The sequence below is a fragment of the Ursus arctos genome, unplaced genomic scaffold (assembly GCF_023065955.2).
Source record: "Ursus arctos isolate Adak ecotype North America unplaced genomic scaffold, UrsArc2.0 scaffold_28, whole genome shotgun sequence".
NCBI lineage: Eukaryota > Metazoa > Chordata > Mammalia > Carnivora > Ursidae > Ursus > Ursus arctos.
In genome coordinates this window covers 3,451,371-3,471,030 of record NW_026622963.1, presented here as the reverse complement: position 1 = coordinate 3,471,030, position 19,660 = coordinate 3,451,371, and the positions used below count along the sequence as shown (strand labels likewise).

The 19,660-nt window shown below is 55.6% G+C and overlaps 1 protein-coding gene across 3 annotated transcripts in view; it reads right to left on the bottom strand.

Moving 5' to 3' along the window:
• The window catches only part of SMAD3 (SMAD family member 3), a 114,935-nt gene that overhangs the window by 22,439 nt on the left and 72,836 nt on the right, over window positions 1-19,660 (bottom strand). For 2 of the 3 annotated variants that reach the window (XM_026478368.4, XM_057303815.1), the window contains exons 2-4: window positions 2,734-2,927; window positions 2,439-2,570; window positions 1,037-1,111 (exon numbers count right to left, since the gene is read on the bottom strand). In XM_026478368.4, coding sequence (XP_026334153.1) covers window positions 1,037-1,111; window positions 2,439-2,570; window positions 2,734-2,927 — 401 coding nt within the window. The other variant, XM_048222076.2, reaches the window with a different exon arrangement.

The following is a 19,660-nucleotide window of genomic DNA, read 5'->3' as shown; positions in this document are numbered from 1 at the left end:
GTCTGGGTCTCTGCCGTCCGCCACTCGCGGGGCTGTGCGCTAAGTCCCCCCCCCCCCCCATGCCACGACGCACAGGCTAGGTATCAAGGAACTAGGTTCACAACGAACGGGCAAGTCTCCGTGCTTCTTGCGGGAACCACACACCCTCTCTGGGCTGTGTGCAAGGGCGGGGGGCTCAGCCTCGTGCAGCGGCTCCGTGTGGCCTAGGCATGCCCGCTGTCATCGGGACGGGGACAGCTGCTCGGCCCGCTCCTCCTCCTCCCCCAACCACACACAACGAGCACACATTCTATGTGGCAGCTGGGGTTCAATTCAAGGAGCCGCTGGTTTGGAGCCAATCTGGTCCCATAACAAATGACGCAGGAACATCTGGAGATGGGGCCGGAGACACGGGGGCCGGGTCCCTCGTGGCAGGAGTACATAGTTCACGTTTGGTCACTACACACAAATAGAAGCTTCAGGGCCTCCCCTGGCAAAGACCCTGCCTCCGTGCCGGCTCTCCTGAACCATCTTGGGCGATCAAGCCCACCCACCAGCCGACTGCCAGCAGCACCTCACCGGGGCACAGACTCTGCCGGAAGCCCCGAATGACGTCTTCCTGCGTCTCCCCGCTCTCCAGCCGCACTGAGCGCTCACCGTCCCCAGAAGGCACCAGGCTGCCCTGCCGCCCACGTGCCCCACGACTGCCCAGCATACCCCTTGCTGCCCCGATGGCTTGGCCGACACCGCCATCTCCAAGACGCAACTCCAGAGACAGCTACGCCAAGGCACCGCTCGGCCCCAAAACCCTCCTCCCCAGGCAGGGTCAGGCGGCCCTGCCTGTGCCCAATGCCACGGGGCGTCGTCTGTCCAGGCATGTAACTGCCAGTTGTCTCCCTCCCACACTGTGAGCAGCTCCGGCCCCTCCTCTATCCCCAGCGCCTGGCACAGTGCCGGGCACATAGAGGCTGCTCTGTAAATGCAGGAGAGAGGGACAGAGGGACAGAAGAAGGGGCGGGGAGTGCGGGCAGCACTCGGCTGGGATGAAGGCTCTGACCTGCGTCCATGCTGTGGTTCATCTGGTGATCGCTGGTCTCGCCATCTTCACTCAGGTAGCCAGGGGGCGGGGTTTCTGCGAAGCAGAAGGAAGGTGGTTTGCGACCGGCCTCCACGGTTTGGCTCGGAGAGCCCTGCCGCACGCATCACACGCTCGCGCCACTCTGCCAGCGGCAGGTGCTGGAGGAACTCTGGCCCGAGGAGCAAGGGCACCGGCTCCTGGATCCAGCGGTCCTCACGCCCTTTCGGTCCCTGGACGTTGGCTGGATGGCGACCACCTTTGTTCATATGGCCCTGACTCCCGAGACTGACATGCCTGGTCCTAGAGCCTCTGCCAGGTTAACTGCTCCCCACCCTGGAAGGTCAGGTGTGAGCCCCCCGCTCCGAGGAGGCCATGGACTTGCCTCAGCCTTGCCCAGCTCTGTCTTCCCAAGGACAACTGCCTCATGCCGCCTCGGGCTCTGCTATCTCCTCCTGCACGGACACCTTGTTTTTGTCGTCCCTTTAGGGGACATCTTGGCTTCCCCAGGGGGCCGCAAGCTCAATGACAGCAACAACTGTGATCTATTTCTCTGAATGACCCCGGACGGTGACTTAGGTCTCCTAGGTTTGCTCAGCCAACACTGGGACCTACCCCCAGGGACCAGCGCCACCCGTGAAGAACCTGGGAAGGCTGGGTCTGGAGAGGGGTCTCTCCCAACGCTCTGGCCCTGCGCACAGGCCCGTGGTTAACCTCAGCACGGCCAACTCACTCAGGGGGAGAAGCTCGTCCAAATCAAAGCGCTCTCGGAAAGGCAGGCGGCAGGATTCCTGCCGCTGGGACCAGCCCAAGCGCCGCCAAGCAGTTTTCCTGGACGCCCCAGTGCTGGTGATTCACACATTATTTGCATGTAAATGAGGGGCTTCTAAAAACATTTGCACTCTGACAGCTGAGCCCGCTTTCTCCCCGGGCAGTAAGAACTCCACGGGGGCCTCGGCTCCCACCCAGGCTGCAGCCCCCCAACCAGGCTTACTTACTTAGGGGCTGGTTCTCTGCACCGGCTGCCCGGCCCTCGGCTCCCCCAGGACTCCCCCCACGGCTCTGCAGGCCCCCAGACCGTCGGGGGATCCTGCCCCAACTCCAGCCTCGGCCGCGAGGGCGGTGAGAGAAACACAGCGCTGCTATTTCCGCTTCCAAAATAAATGCCTGCCCCGAGCCCAGGCGGAAGGGTCACGCCGCCGCTCCTCCGTGCCAAGAAAAGCATCATTAGTGAGCGGGGAGCCAAGGCCACGGGTCCTCTCCCGGCGGGCGTGCGGTTCTGAGTCAGGGGCCCCCGGGCCAGCGCTGTGTGCAGAGGGAGGACGGGGCCCAGGAGGGCCAGGAGAGCCGCGGGGGGACTGGTGTCGGGGCCGCCGGCACCTACCTGGAATATTGCTCTGGGGCTCGATGCCCGCGGGGAAGTTAGTGTTCTCGGGGATGGAATGGCTGTAGTCGTCCAGCGGGGGGAACTCGGCCGGGATCTCTGTGTGGCGTGGGACCAGCACAGGAGGTAGAACTGTCCGCAAGAGCAGAGGCGGGTCAGTGTCAAGGCCGGGCTGGCACCAAAGCCCTCCAAGCACCGCACACACGTAGGGCGGACCCTCCCTCCCTGGGAAGGGGGAGGAGAGGACAGCCGGTGGCTGCAGACCCCCCCACCCCCAGGGAGAGGCGGCACCTACCTGGGGTCTCTACCCTCTGATAGTGGTAGGGATTCACGCAGACCTCGTCCTTCTTCATGTTGAAGGCGAACTCACACAGCTCCATGGCCCGCAGCTCATGGTGGCTGTGCAGGTCCGGCCATCGCCACAGACGGCAGTAGATGACATGGGGGAGCCCCTTCCGGTGGGACACCTGCAGGCGGCCATCCAGGGACCTGTCAGGACGGGGCGGGGTGAAAAGGAACAGTGGAGTGCATTTGGCTGGCGTTCTCCCTGGGATGGGCCCCACGGCTGCCTGCGGTGAGCTCCCCGAACAGCCTCAGGGAGGCCACCCCCACCCCTCACTTCTCTGAGCCGCTCAGGGCCCAGGGTCAGCAACTCCTGCGAGGGCTGGCAGGGATCCCAGGAGAGGAATGCAGAGGCCCACTAAGGAAGGCCAAGGGCCTCCCCGGGCGTGCAGGGTGGACCTTGACCGCGCCAGGCCCCGGGGTGGGTTCACCAGCACTCAACCCCCCATAGGAAGGGAATGGCACTTGACTCATGCTCTGAAAAGGTCCACGGGCCAGGCCGAGGCGTGCCGAGGGGGTCAGGGCTGAGCAAAGAAAACGTGAGTTCTTGAGGACCCCAGCGATGCTGTGAAGTGACAAAGCGGGGCCGCATCTAACCCCTCCCAGCACTCGCTCGGCCCCTCCCCCACCCGAAAAAAACGAGAAAAAGCCCTGTCCCCTTTAGTTGGTATTTGTGACGAGGCAGGGAGGGAAAGAGGGCAACTGAAGGGAACTGTACCTGCTAAGAGCCTACAGTGCCACCCTCTCAGGAATCCCTTTCCGCTTGAGGGGGTCACCCAGGTACCCCCGTCCACGGCGCGCTCCTAGTTCAGAGCCAAGGCCTGATGGGTGGTGCGGGAGCTAAGGAGGAACAGAGCCTCCAACTCGAGGCCAGGCTGAGTTCTGCAACTGTCCCCAGCCTGGCTGGGCCAACACCGCAGCCCAGGACGGGGCCCTGCCCCTGTGCAGTGTCTTCTGTGGTGGCCTGGGCTCAGAGCCGCTGTGACCTGGCACCCCCACCTCTCAGGCCAGGCCAAATGCAGTCCCTGACCAGCAGCACGGGTCCGCGGAAGTTTGCTAAAAAGGAAGAATCTCAGAGGCTTCCCCAACCTACTAAATCAGAATCTTCCTCTTTATAAACCCCCCAGGTGAGGTGCATGGGAAGAAAGGTGGAGCGGGGTACAGGGCCTGACCGCTGGGACCTCAGCGGTGGCAGATGCACTCTCGCCAAGACTCAGGTAGGGAGGTGGGAGGCTTCTGAAGACGACGTCCAGTGTCAGACAGGTGAGGAGATCCTGTTCACACAATTCTTTATTTAATAAATCTTTTGTGAGCTCCTGCTATGTGTGGCACGAGGGACACGGTGGAGAGGGATGAAATGTCATAGTCAAACAGGTCACAGAGTGGTCCCTGCTCCCATGGAGCTTCCAGTCCAACAGACAAGACCGATATTAATAACACCATCACACACAGCTACAATCACAAACTATGCAAGTATTCGGAAGGAAAAGCGCAGGGAACCACATGACACTGGGGACCTTGCTTTACCGAAGGGCTGGACAGGGCACCTCGGAGGTGGTGATGGCTGGCCTGAAAGTCTAAAGGACAGGTAAGAACTAACCAGACAAAGGCACATGGGAGCAGGGCGTTCCATGCAGGGGGAAGGTCATGTGCAAAGGCCCTGTGAACAGTGGAAAATATGGTAAGGAGGAAGAACAGAAGGAAGGCCAGAGTGAGTGGAGAGGAGAGAGGGAAAGAACTGGTTATGAGATGAGGCAGGAGAACGGGCAGGGGAGAGGGCAGGGTTGACTCTGCAGGGCCTTGGGATACAGGATAAAAGGTTCTGCCTTTTTCCTAAAAGCCATAGGGAGTCCCCGAGATGTTTCAGTGGAGTGTGTGTGCACGTGTCCATGCACGAGACCAGCCGCGTGAGACTCCTGGCAGCCCGGACAAGACTGGGGGCCGTGGGGGTGGACAGTGAGCGGAGGTGCACGTGAATAAAGAGGTGCCCAACGGCGGGCCGACTCTGCCTACAAGAAGGGCCAGGCTGGTTCCGTCTGGTCAGTGGGTGCAGCTTTTCTTAAGCCTACAAGAAGGGCCAGGCTGGTTCCGTCTGGTCAGTGGGTGCAGCTTTTCTTAATAGCTGGGTGCGGCCAGTGGAGAAGCATTCGCAAGCTCTCCCTCCCCTCGGCCCCCACCCAGGACTGAGGGCACCCATTTGCCGAATAAACAGAATCCATGGGCGCTCTGGGAGGGAGGGCCTAGCCAGATGCAACCAGAAGCACCAACCCAAGAGAAAGACGCAGAAATCCAATCAACTCTTTAAGCCCCTGGCCTGGGAATGGGGAGGGGACAAAGGTCAGCGCAAGACTTAGTTACAGGGATTGACAGGGAGCTGCTGACGAAGGGCATCTCCAAGGATGTAATTACCTCCCTCCCGTGGGGCCCTGAACCAAGGAGCCCCTCCAGCCAAAAAACAGTAATTACCAGGCAGAGCAAGAGAGGACAGCCTGGGACTCACCCCCCCCCCCCCCCCCAGGCAGAGATGGAGGACTACAGGATGTGGAGTCATGCGGCCTGGGGTCAAGAAGAGGTTCTCCTCCCCCAGCTGGGAGACCCTGGGCAAGTTATGAGGTCTCTGGGACCCTCAGCTACTTCATCTGGAAAGTGCAAAATCCCACCCCCCCCCCAGCTCAGTGCCCACCGGAAGCCCTTTGTGAAGCATCACCCAGCCAGAGTGACTGCTCCCCTGGACAGCAGCCCTGGGTCAATGGGGTGAGTTATCAGGCCGAGGAGGAGAGAAAGGGAGGGTGGGAAGGGAGGAGTGGGGACAGGATTACTCAACTGCTCCCATTCTCTTGCAAAGCCACCGAGTGCCTGCAGGTGAGGCCACCGTCAGCCAGCTGGACGCTGTAGTGGCCTCTTCAGGGGGAGGCCCTGGAGAAAGGCTCAGGTGGGACTGAGGCTATGGGGGGGCTCCCTCTCCCCCCCCCACCGGGCTGATCGAAGGGGGTGACCCTCTGGTTTTAAAAAATCACAATAATACAGGGCAAGAGCAGGGGCAGTGAAGGACAACACAAGAGAAGCGTCTCAGTTTCCATGGGGCAGACATGCCAAGAGAGTGAGTGCAAGGCCGAGCTCCCGACAGCTCTATACCCAGCGGCAGGAGCCTTTAGGAAGGGAAGGGGGAGTGGACAGGATGCTCTGGGCACTCCTGATGAGGGGGGACCCTCACACACAGCCCCAACATCGGAAACCCCCAGAACCAGGACTCTCGAGCCGGGCACTTCACAGAGATTGGAGTGGACCCAGGACCTCACACCTGCTTGGGGGCCTGCAAGGGGCAGAAGGGCACGGAGTGGGCAAACATGGGACAGCCACACAGACATGCAGCTCTGACACGATACGGGTGACGGGGCCAAGGTCTGCACATGAGGTGGGCTGTGACGGCGTCGCTACGGGTTTTTGCAGTTGAGGGATGGGAAGGGGCACTGGGGTGGCAGAGGGGGACAGATGTATTGCATCTGTAGGCTGAGAACTTCAGTTTGCCAATTCCTCATCCATTCCTTTCTGCATTTCATGGGCTGTTTCCTCTTGGGGATAAAGTGCTTGGCTGTCTCCCCAAAGAATTATGGCATAGAAGGTTCCAGGCAGAGAGGAAGGAAGGGGGAGAAAGGGGGACAGAGAGTAAAGGGGAGGGGGTATGAGAGTGGGTAAAAGAAGGTAGTGGAGAGAAGGAAGAGAGGAAAAAGGGAGGGGTGAGGCACAGATGAAGGGGGAGGGGAGGAGAGAGGGGAGGAGGGCAGTAAGAAATGTCCTTCCATCAAATACAACTGAAGGGATGCGTCTATCCCTGTCCTGCCCGAGATAACAAGTAGGAGAAGCGAGCAGACAAACACGGAAAGGTAGCCAAATGGGAACAGACGTCAGAGTGGAGTGAGTGGAAACCAAGCCACCTTTCAGTGGAAGCCGACAAAAGTGATCCCATTTGTGCCTCCAAACCTGGGAAAGACTCAGGAATTGGAGGCACCAGGCACTTCTCAAGATCCTGAACACAGGAGGGTGGGTTGAAAGTCTATGGAAGAGCCGGTCAGATCAGCTTTCCTCCCCGAGCCCCTCAAGCAGGACCTCCCCAGTCCTGTGAGACACAGGTCTGCTCACTGCAGAAAATGAACCGGAGTGCAGGGCTCCTCATGGGACCCCGAGGGCACAGGTAGGGTCCGGCGAGGGCTGGAAACAGGATGCTGTGAACCATCTCTTGCTCACCCGGTACCCAGGACAGTGACAGGCGGGCGCAAGTCCCCCGCTCCCAACCTGGAGAAATTAAACAGCTCAGCCCATAAGACACGCAATCCTGACATTTGGGGAGCCCCCAACAAAATGGCCTTGTTCCTGCCAGCTCACCCTACAGGAGGTTCACCTGCCAATACCAAACACAGAGCATTCAATCTGCTTTGTACGGCTTCACTTGTAAATACGAACACACAGCCAGAATCCTCAGCCATTTAAAGAAAGCCTCTAACAAAGGGCACGGGGACCGAAATAAGTGGGGGAGAAGAAGGAAGTCTCAGACAATGCAGGGAGCAGAGAAACTTTCAAAGAAAATGAAACAAAAACTACTCTCAGGGAGACAAGATATTGCAATCCTAAACCCGGAACATTTACAAAGTATTATAAAAAACACTTAGAGGGGCGCCTGGGTGGCTCAGTTGGTTAAGCGTGTGACTCTTGATTTCGGCTCAGGTCATGATCTCATGGGTTGTGGGATGGAGCCCCGTGTGGGGCTCTGTGCTGGGCATGGAGTCTGACGGGATTCTCTCTCTCCCTCTGCCCCTCCCCTCACCCCTGCCCTCTCTCCACTTCTCAAAAACAAAAACAAAAAAAACCCAAAAACTTGGAAATAAAATAGCATAATAATAAATAAATAAAAATAAGTTAAAAATTCTGGAGAGACTTGAGTCTTTCAACTATACACATGATTTATCAATTCAGTTTTTAAAAAATCAAGGGAAGCCCAGTACCCAGGGCAGCGTGGTAACGGCAAAACCCCCGAGAAACACACCAATGGAGCCTAACGGAGCCCCGAAATAGTCACGGGTATACGGACAGCTGATGTTCAACAAAGGACCAAAGAGAATTTAGGAGAGGAGGGATTGGTCCACAGACGTTGCCAGGACGACTAGATATCCATATGCAAGACAAATGACCTTCAACCTACACCTTGCACCCTCTCCAAAAATAATGGAAATGGGTCCTAATACAGAGCCTGAAACTACGACTGCAAGAAGGAATCTTTGTGGCCTTGGGCCGGGCACACGTGCCTTAGATACCACGTTAGACGCACATTCTGCTAAGAAAGAAAAGTTGGCCAGTCGGACTTTCATCCAAATGTAAGCTCCTGGTCTTTGAACGACATCGTTAAGAAAAAGCCACAAGTTGGAAGAAAATATCCGCAGAGCCTCCATCTGATAAAGGACCTGCTTCTGGAATGCATCGAGAACCCCAAAAACTCAGTTTTAAGAAAACAACCAACCCGACTATAAAAACAAAAACAAAGAAACAGGTAAAGGATTTGAACAGACGCTCCGCGAAAAGATATAAAGATGGTAAACGAGGGATATGACATAAGGCTCGACACCACTAGTCATTAGGGAGGTGCAGGCTGAAACCACGAGGAGACACCGCTTCATAATTGTTCGAACGGCTGCAATTACGGGCCGTGCCACACGCTGGTGAGGGCAGGGAGCGCCCCGAACTTCAGACGTCGCCGGTGGGCACGTATAATGGTGTAACTACCTCGGGAGAACAGTCTGGAAGTTCAACACAGTTCTTAAAAAGTTCAAAACCTAACGCTCCCACGTGACCCAGCCATCCCACGGAGTGCTTCCCCAAGAGAAGAGAAAGCATCTGTCCGGGAGGGGACTCGTGGGTGAACGTTCATGGCAGCTTTACCAGTAACAGCCCCGAACCGGAAATCACCCAGTGTTTCTCAGCAGGTGAACGGACGAAGCGGGGTCGAGCCACGCAAAGGAACACTACTCAGCAGTAACGACGAATGACCTGCTGGTACACGCGACACGGACGAATCCAGAAACCGTCAGGCCGAGCGAAAGAAGTCAGACAGGATGCTGTTTCTGTCACATTACGGAGCAACTTAAAGGAAAAACACAAACTTCCCTAGGGCGACAGCAGGTCCGAGGTTACCTGGGGGTAGGGTGAGGGGATGCGAATGGGGGCAGATTCGGGGTTAAAGGCTATGGAGACAATTTCCACAGCAAGGGTGGCGTCACAGGTGTAGACAGATGGCAACGTTTCTCAAACTGTTCACTTTACATATGTGCAGTTTGTTGTACGCCGATTACACTATTATTCAAAAAAAGAAAGAAAAGCAAGAGCTTTGGGGCTTTGGACTTGGATAAACCTGGGTTCAAAGACTGACCGTGCTCGAGAACCGTATCAACTTCATCAAACTGCCTCAGGCCTTGGTCTTAATTGTTTTGCCATCTGAAATGTAAGCCCCTTCATTCGACTGCTGGGAAGACCCGGGATCCTCGGTCAGAAGGCCTTCGGCAGAGAGCTGGAAACAATCCTTGTTTCCTACTGTCACTATCGTTTATGGTTCTTATTACCTCCGTCACCGGGACAGCACCTGGTCAAGTAAGGTGCACAGGAGGGAGCTCAGAAACCCCAGCCCCCTCCCTGGCTCGGACATCGGGGTGCACGGCCACGCCGGCCACAGGGAGGCTTCGGTTGGCCTGGTGCTCCTGATGTCTGCAGGCTTCTGTGCTCCTCTGCTCAGAGCAGCCCCTGCAACTGTGTTGGGGTTGGGGGGGCAAGGCCTGTGAGGACGGTACGCTGGTATGTCCGAGACGCCAGGCTCCTGGCCTGGGATCACACAGCAGTCTGCGTCGGGCTGCGGCTAAAGACAGTCCTCTCAGCTGCCAGGCTGGGCCCCGATGGCAGGGAGACGGTCACGCTCTCCAGCTCACGAGCATGTGACCACCAGCCTGGCTTGGCAGGATTTTCCAGAAGTCATCTGGTCCATGCCCCTGCTTCGGGGCCATTCCCTTCTTCTCGTGCATCGGCAAGTACTCCTGTTGGTGCGGAGTCTGGGCTGCCCAGAGCCAGCCCTGGCGATGTTCCCTCTCATTCCCTCCGTCCCACTCGAAATCCTCGCCGATGCTTACCACAGCAGGAATAGCGAATCAGGGGCTCCGGCTGCTGCATCTAACACAGCTGATGTGTCCAGTACACACCCTCCCAAGCTCCCAGGGCACCGGGCCCATGTTAAGTAAATCCAATAAACAGGTCTTAGTTCTGAGCCGACGTTACCATGAACACGCTCCGTGGCAGAAGAGGGTCTATCTGTGACCCGCTCTGCTCCCTGAGCCAGCCCTTCCGTGCAGCCCAAACCAGTGGCTGGGACTGAGCGCACAGTCCCAGGAACCGGCCTCTGGGCCTCCTCCCCGTTCAAGACGGAGATCTCTTCCCACACCCAGTGGCTTCCCGATGAGAGACCTCCAAGTCTTTCTCCAGCAACCCTCTCCAGCTCCTCTGACAGAGGTTTTAATCCTTAAATATGTTCTTCACCAGCCGAACCATTTCCTGTGGCAGGAAATTAGGTTTCCTCCCATTGGCTCCAAGTGGGACCCGTAAAGTGTCCCAAAATGGTGGTGGGAGCCACGGCCAAGGATGTGGCCGTGCCAGAGCCCAGGGCCGACGGTAACACAGAGCCGGCCAGAGCACTCCCGGGGGACAGGGTGGGGCCGGACCTGCCGCCTGCCACAGGTCATTCCCACCCTCCATTACCAGTGATCTGCGACCCACAGCCACCCGGGGGCCAGCATGAAGTACCAGAGGATTTGGACATGGGGGTCCGGCAGAAGACTGGAAGCAGAGCACATACGTTCCAGAAACACGCAAGATCTATTCGGCATGAGCCACGAGCCAGGCACGGTGCTACTACCTGAGAATACAAAATATGGCACCACCCCCGTCTACGCTGCGTCCACCTAGCTCAGAGAACTGAAGGGGCTTGCCCGAGTCCTATAAGCACGCAGGGCAGGCCCGGGATTCAACCCCAGGCCAGCGCAGAGAAGCGGAGAAGAGGGAGGGTAAACAGGGCTGCTTCTGCTGTCCCACACTGCAGGCCTGTCAGGGAAACAGGCCTCTTACCAACCAGCAAATACTGACCGAACTCCTCCCACGTGCCGGGCAGGAGCCAAAGAGCGAACACAGAGTGAATTTGTCAACACCATCCTATTTCAGTCGAAACCGATGTTATCGAACACACGTGATACTAACCTTTCTAGCTTCTTTCAGAGATAAGCTTTCCTTTTCGACGTGCTTACTGAGTACTACTAGTAACAATAATGCCAGAAGTTATTCCTACTACTGTGTGCCAGGCACGGTGCTGGTCTCTCAACGGTGGTGGATTGAATCAGTCGCCTTCTCTGCATCCATGACCTTAGCTGGATGGCTCCCCTGCCCCTCCTACCACGGCTGTGGTGTACTTCCTAGGCCCTTGACCTTGGGCTAGGCTATCGACTCGCTTTGGCCCAGGGAACGCGCACAAAAAGGTCAAGAGCCATTGTGTGTTTCTGCTTGTCCTCTCACATCACTTCGAGAAGAGCTTCCCCAGAGAAGCTGCCGCCCCTCCACCGGCGCCCAGGATCGAACACAGGGGAAGCCGGCGGAGCCAGACCTGCACCAGGCGCCAAGCCCGGGTGAGCCACGGAAGCCCGAGTCAGCCCCAAAATGGCTGTTTGAAGCTGCTGAGATTCGGGGGTGTGTGTTACCCAACACTAGCTGACTGACACGCCACCACCTGTCTTCCAGATAAACTTGCAAGTATCATTATCCTCACATCCTGTTGGAGAAAGAGCACTGACGAGGTTTCCCAGCTTGGCTAAGGCCCAGGGCTAATATAAAGTGAAGTCAGACTATGTGACCCTCTTTTCCCTAACTCTAAATGGGGCATCGCGGCTATTTTCTGACCTTAAAAATGGACACGGAGATGAGACGTAACCATTTCAGAAGGACTTAGTTTTGTTTTTGGAGGACAACCTACCTACAGGCTTTCAGAGTCGATCTGTATTAAATGGGAACTTCCCACAATTTCTCAACTACCGCTCATTTTTTGAAGTGGTTCAACTAACACATTAACCCCGAACCCAAATCTTTGGTGTCCACTTCATCTCAGTTTATTCTGTACCTTTACATTTCCCCCCTAATATCAGCTGTATCGTTAACATAAGAGAAAGGGGTTATTTCCCACCTTGGGGTTACCAGCTGCTACCACAAACCCACACCCGCACCGCACTTCCCTGAACACAGATGCTGAGGCAGATTGGTCCAGCCCGTGTGCTCGGAACGTGTGCTGCATTTGCCTCCCACGCTAGTGGCGTGAGGCCTCGCCTCCCCTCCTTGGACAACCATCCCGCCAGCGACGATCCATGGGTCCACTCGCGTGCAATACGATCTTTACACTTTTCTTGAGCTTTGCAGTCTATGGGGTTTTTTTGTTTTGTTTTGTTTTCTTGGTACAAAATAAAAGCAAGGTTTGAGTGACGTTGGGTTTGGGTTAGGCGCTCACTCAGCAGACCATGTAAGAAGGCGGAAAAAGTTCTGGAGACTGTAGGCCCCGAGCACTAGTTCTGTTCAGCCTTTGGGCCAGAGTGGTCTGCCCGAGGGCCCTCGCTCTCTGCCGCTCCTTACCATGCCCACATCAGAACGTGGCTTCCTCTCTTCCGTGCCACCGACAGCCCAGGAAACGATATGATGGAATAGCAAATGCGAAAAGCCCAGAAAACACTCCTGCTGAGACGGTCAACGGATCTGGGGGTTCACCCAGGATCCATGCCCTTCGGTGAACACAGCTAAAAACCAAAGCATCCTTTGTTCTGGGCAGAATTTCTGCTGGGGGGGGGGGGGGTTGTGCCGAGTCTCCTGGCTGTGGGGGACAAACCACAGAGGCCCAGCATTCAGGGCACAAAGTGTCCCCAGTCAGCTGAGGCTCTGGTTAAGTCAACGTCTGCCTGAAAAGCCACTATGGAGAACCACCCACAGTTGGGGCTTGAGAGTAATCTTGCCCAATCCCTTCCTTTGGTGGCTGAGGAAACAGAATGATGGATTAAGCACCTCCAGGCCGCCCAGCAAATAAACAGAGAGGGAGGGGGAGGCTCCCCCCTCCCCCAAGCAGGGTTTCCCTGGAGCCAGGCTCCCTGCTAATGTGTGATGAAGTCTGTAACGTGTAGGAGTCTGCTTTCTCGCCTTGGGAGTTCCAGTACAGTGAACTGCTGTTTTTCTTTGTTGTACTGCATCTGAAGGGGCCTGAAGGTCTCCCTCTTTGGGAAGACTGACGTTCAGACACGGGACTGAGCCCTGACCGACTCTGGTGAAGGATATAGACTCCACTTCCTGTCCTATTGCTGCAACTTGCGGAGGCTTGAAATCCCACGAACGTAGAAAAGTTACAAACAAATCGAGCTGTCCACCGAATACGCTGTTCCCGGACACTTGCAAAGTTGTCTTGGGTGGTTGGAGTTTAAAGAAAAAAAAGACATCTCCAACATCAGCCTGTTCTTGTCATCTGGTGCCATCAAGAAGGAAGCTGGCTAGGTGAAGTGCGTGCCGGGGTGGGGTGGGGGGTTCTGGATAACTGAGGTTTCATTATGAGCTCTGCCGCACGGACCGCACGCTCTCGCCCAGTTTCATGTGTTCTCAGCAAGTTCTGAAAGTAGAAGCCCGTTTTTGAATGTTCCAGTTTAGACTGGCCTGGGAGGAGCCCAACACAGGATTTCACAACCCTCGATCCCACGACCACCGAGGACAACTCAATTTCCATCGGAACTTGCAAATGGATGACATTCGGTGCGTCGGGCTGCCAAATGTGGTGACCGCCCCATAAAGTCCCATGCCGAGGCCCCCTGTGCTTTGGCCCAGAGCAGTGAGTAGCCTTCACTCTTCACTCCTCCGCCCCATATACAGGGCCCCCTCTCCCTGCTAGCCTTCCAGGGCAGGCTGCTCAGGTCCAGAACGAGGACCCCAGGCAGATGAGCCCTGAGAGTGAGCCCCAAAGGTCGAAAGAGCCCCCTGGACAGACCCTCAAGGGAGGAACCCCTTGCCCTGCCGTCTGCAAGGGGCTGGACCTGATGGGAAACACAGGAAGATCATGGGGACCTCGGGGCTTCCTTCCTCCCCAGGGCCCAGGGGTGAGCAAAGAATGCATACTTCCTGGGAAAAGAAACAAACCACACGAGGCTGGCGTGCGGAGAAAGCTCGGCTTAATTATGATCATCTGTAAGCACACATACACCAAGAACTTTTCCACAGGCAGCTATAAAGCGAGCCCCACTGTCGATGAACCTCAGCTCTCCCCATGTGTGGGGCCAGATGATTCTCTGGGGGCGGGGGCTGTTCTCTGCTCTGTACGGGTGTTCAGGCACATTCCTGGCCTCTGCCCATAGATGACACTCCCAACCCCAGTTGTGATAACCAAGTGTCTCCAGATATTGCCCAATGTCCCCTTGGGGGCAAATTCACCCCCCTGGGTCCCTAGGGAACCTGTGGCTTACAGGAATGCTCTGGCCCAGGTCAGGGGTGAGGGACAGAAGCAATTTCTACCTCAGAGCAGGCGTTTACCTGGCACTTCTTCCGCGTGATCTCCCTGGATTCAGGGGTCCTGTGGGGTGGGTATCCTCACTCTCACTTTCCTGGTAAAAGATTCATGGGATGTTGGGGGACTCGCCCAGAGCAGCAAACAGCAGTTCCTGGCCTTGAATGTGGTGTTACACTCCAAACCCAGTTCCCTATGATCTCAAAACAGTGTTCATGGTGTTAGAATTATCAGACTCTCCTTGGGCTCTGGTGAGACAACTGTCCTTGTCCTCTCCCCTCCCCCACGCAAAGAAAGTCCTTAAATCTCAGAGGAGGAGAAGTTGTTTTTGAAATCTTTCTATTTAACAGCTTTGGTGTTTGAAAACTTTTTTTTTTCCCCCTCCAAGCACCAGCTTGATGGAGGCTGCTTTTCCTTGAGGACCTGAGAGACCAGAGAGACTTCAGGGCACAGATGGAAGACGCCAAAGACCTGGGTTGGTCTCTGGTTCTGGGGGAGGGGAAAGAAGAGGGAAAGGGGAAAGAAGAGTTCCCAAGCTTCACAGAACTTTCTGGATGGCCATTTCACTGTGCCAGTTATCATTCACTCAGAGTGGAATTAAGCCTGAAGATCATCTGTTTATTTTTAAAGAGTTCACTCGGGATACTCACAGCCCTGAGCACTGCTCGGATGGGCTTAGGCAGAAAGTACACTTCAGCCCAGCTTTTATTACAACCCCCACCCCCAAAGCTCACCTCATAAAATACAGGGAGCTTGAACTGGAATCATAAATCCAGGTGTGTTTAGAAACCTCTTCTCATTCTACCCGGTGCTTCTGGCCTCGGGCCTCCTACAGCCCTGCTGTGCCTCAGGACCGTGTAGGTGACCAACACCTAGGGGCTCGATTTCCAAACTGCTTTTGGGAATTTTCAATTCAGGGGGAAACAAAATAAAATGCCAGCCTATATCCACAGGACAGAAGCAACCAGAACAGAAAGGATTCCTTCTCTCTGACAATGTGATGCTCCAGGTGGGGGAAACAAAAAGGAGCAGTTAGGGAAAGAAATATTTTTACGAGCCTCAAACGTCTAACTTTGGAGGGAAAGTCAAACAGAAAAGGAAAAAGAGACTATTAGAGAATTATCTTGGCTTGGGCTCTGCAGAAGGTGGGGCGGGCTGGGGGGCGGGGCAGGGGGCTGAAATACAGATCTTGACCTTCCACTAATAAATGCCTTAAGACTGAGAAATACCAGGGGCGCCTGGGTGGCTCAGTCAGTGAAGTGTCTGACTCCTGGTTTCGGCTCAGGTCATGATCTCGGGGTCCTGAGATGGAGCCCCGTGGTGGGCTCTCTGCTCAGCACAGAGTCTGCTTCTCCCTCTGCCGCCCTGCCTCCCTGCCCCCCCCACCCCGCTCCACACACTCTCCAAAAAAAAAAAAAAGACTGAGAAATATCTTTGCTCCTTAAAAAACAAAAAGGGCAGGGTACCAGAAAGTCACCTCCCCTGACAACTGCTATTTCTCTTGTCTTATCTGCCAGTGAACTTCAGTATTAGCTCACTTCACTAAACAAACAATTCTTATTACAGGACTCTTAGTCATTCTGTTTTTCACTTTCTTCCACAAAGCAGAAACCATTAAGGTCTGAGTATCCTCTTTAGGCCGTCTTTTCCCAGACCTGGTTCCCAGCCTCCCACCTCCTGCCCCATCAGGTTTGCATGAATAGAGCACAGTGAATCACTTCCTGTGGGCAGACTGCACGTTTAGGGGTGGGATTTTCTTTTCTTCTTCTTCTTTTTTTTTTTTTTTTGAGAAGATTCTCACAGACATTGGGGTGAAACAAGTGGAACCAGGCAATGGTGATGATAACTGGCTGCTTTGTCCTATCAAAGCACATCAAAGTTTCCAAAGACTTGCAGAAAATGTCAGGCTGGTGTTCGTGTCTAGGACTTGGGTGGGGGGCAGAGGTGAAGAGGGCAAGTAAGGAGGGTTTGTGTTAATTGCACAGTTTTGACTTCCTTAATTATGAGTCACTGGCTAGGGAGATAAAACAATGCCACAAATGTTAGAGAACATGCAAAGGGTAAACGGGGCAATGCGGGGACATTCCAACTGAGAGGTAGCACTCAAACTCCAAGTTTACGATTCCTAGCAAAACACCATATAATATAGGTTGGAAAAGGAACATTCCCGCATTTCAGTCTTAACCACATTTACAACTCTTTCCCTGTTTGTAAGAGAGGCCTCAAAGCCTTTAGAATCCTCAAACCTTTCAGGTCAGCCACTGTGGGGGAGCTGGAAGGGGGGGGGTTGGGAGGAATGATCACATTTCTACAAAAAGTCAGTTTAAGGACCATGAGATTAAATAGCTACCTTTGTATGTAGAAAACAGAGCCTTTGCAGGCTGCCAATCTCTGACCTTCCCCAAACACTCTCCTTTCTGGACCAAAGCTTTACAGGCTTACATAAGCAGTTTCCATCTACCCGGTAACAAAGGATGGGTGTCCGTACATTCTGGGCATTGGTATCTGGAGGATGGTTAAGCAACCAATTAGCATTCCTTTCTGTCTAAAGGGACAGACTTCCTATTGTAACTTAACAAAAGGTTCTGGTTCATTGGGGGCAATTTCACCTAAGACAGCAAAAAACCCCTATGGGCAGGATGATAAGAATTCCCAGTCAACAAGGGAGGACTTCAGAGAGCCAAGCAAGGACTTATCATGTCCGAGGGGCAACAGCTTGCCGCGACATGGCTCTTGGCGGAAAGCTCCAGCCCAGGCAACAACCGAGGCTTCCAGGTGAGGCTTCCTCCGCTGGGTCCTGGGCACTTACCACTCTCGCTGTACTCAGCCCACCGAGTCCTGGCCAAGATTTGCACGGGACCCATCCACCCACCCCCTCATCAGACCCCCAGTTGGCGGACAGATGTTTCAAGGCCTGATCTACAGGGACAGCAATTCCAAGTGCTTAACCCACCTGAGCAGTGGAAGCAGCATGTGGCAGCCACAGTGTGTCATCATGGGGCTTCTGCCTCCCTGAGCCACCGATCTGCAGCCAGTGGCGGTGTCCCGCTGTGACGTGTGCGTCCGGGGACACTCTCCAGCCCTCTGACAGGCCTCATTATGCCTCTAGCTCAGAACGTCGTAGCCCGTATTCCGTGGCTCCTTCTGCAGAATGCCCCGTCTCTGACCTTCTTCCCCAAAGTCACAGTCCCTGGTGTCCCATGCTCCCCTGACTCATCAGGACTTAGCACCAATGGCCTGGTGAGACGAAATAACTTCCAGGTGTTTTTGGCTTCCCCTCCCAACTAAGACAGGAGCTCCTTGAGGGCAAGGAGACCCAACTCAGCTTTCCCTGTAGCCCGGATGGAGCACGGGGTTTGCCGGTTACGTTTGTTCATGAAGTGAGTCATGACGGTGGACTTGTTGGTCTCTGCGTCCACAAGCAGAAGACGTGGGAAGGAAACAAAGCCTCGGGCCATACCCCACTCAGCCTTATGAACCCAATCAAGACACCAAGCCTCAGAGTGGAGGGATCACGGCCGCACATGACCACCGGAGACCCAATCTCAGAAACGTTCTCTACACCATCAGCGGCCCTTGAAAGGCTCAGGTCGAACAGCAAAGGGATGACAAGGGACGACGAGGGACGACGACCGCGGGCGCCAGTTATGCTGAAGCAGTCAGTGGGGAAAGCGCGAGAAGCTAAAACGCAACCGAGTGAGGAAGTTCCTCCCACTTCACCTGAGAGAGAGAGAGACGAGGTCATGTGGGGCCGACTGTAGGCAGTCACGAATTAGAAGGCTTTGCAATAAATGTCCTTCACAAGTATTTGTTGACTGCAGGCTTTACCAGCCTCAGATGTCCCAGAAGAGAAAGCACGCAGACCCCTGGGAGGGGGGCCGTGGGGAGTGGAGCGCTTGCTGCTATGCTGCGGCGTAAGAGGGTGTCCAGGCCTGGGGCGCCCCGGCTAGAACAGGATGGGGTCCGTCAGCCTCTGGTGGCTCCCTGCTTTCTAAGCACCGGCATCCCACAGACCCGTGCAATGTGCTCACTCGCAGAGAAAAGCAGGTTCCAGGTGGCCGTGCCCAAGCCCGCCGTTCCTTCACCACGGGGAGGCACGCAGGCCTTGGACGGAACAAAGGGGAACCATCGATGAAAGGGGAGTCGTGTATGATCAGGAGTGAGGACTCCCACCGAAACGCCTTCCTTCTCTACCGGAAGTGGGGCCCCAGGGGAGAGGGTAAGACTTTGACTCTTTCTTCGAGGGGGAAGCAAAACAAACAAGAAACCCCCAAGGTCATGGCAGTATCGGCCAGCCTGGGCAGTCACAGCTGTGATGTGACATGAAGGAATTAAATGGCTATCAACCGACGTCCTGAGACAGAAGGTGGCTCCAAGGGAGAAAGGTGACCCCCACACACGGTCACACAGAGGCTCAGGAGGGGACAGTCTCTGAGCCAACGCCTGTGTCTTTCTTCTAGTGTAGGAATCCAACTCTCTGGGACCCAAAATGGAAATCACAGCTGCGGGCTGACGGAGCACCTGCTAGCACAGCAAAGGGCAGGGCGCCCACCCCGAGCAGCCAGGCAGGGCCATCTCTGCAGGGGGGATGCACTCCCGCCGTTCTCACCCTCCACAGTCCAGCTGTGGGCGCCCCAGGGCCCCTGCAGCCTGCATTTCAAGTCACCCCGGGGCCCATCTCCCTGGGCTCTGCAAACGTCTCCACCTCTCTCCTCCTTCCGTGGCCTGAGCGGCAGGACACCCCCCGCCACGGGGCCTGGATTGTTCAGTAACAATGGAGGGGACATTAAACAGGAGCTGAATGAAGATGGGAAGTGAATCACTGAGTCTCAAACAGGCTCCTTGGAAGGAGCAGGGCGGAGGGAGGGGCGGCAGGAGGCTGGGGCCACTCCTGGGGGCTCATGGGGTTGGGGGGGATGTTCCTGGGAGTTCTCTTCTGACCCACAGTAGGGTGCCCTCACCCTCTGCCTGCCTGTGACCAGGGAGCTGCTTCAGGCATCATGTTCCTGAATCCCCTCTTGAGCCCCCCAGGTGTTCTCTGTCCTCCGTTAGGCAGAAGAAGGGGGATAAAGCTGGGTCTCCACATACGGACCCCACTTTATCCCCACACCCCTTAAAAAGTTCGAACCTGAGAAGAGGTGGCCGCTGGCTCTCCCAGCAGGGGGAATGGGCTGGGCTCAGAGAATTACATAAATGGAAATGCGCGCGCGCGCATGCGCGCACGCACACACACACACGCACCCCGACCATGAATTCGGATTGCACTTAAGTGTCTGAAGGAAAT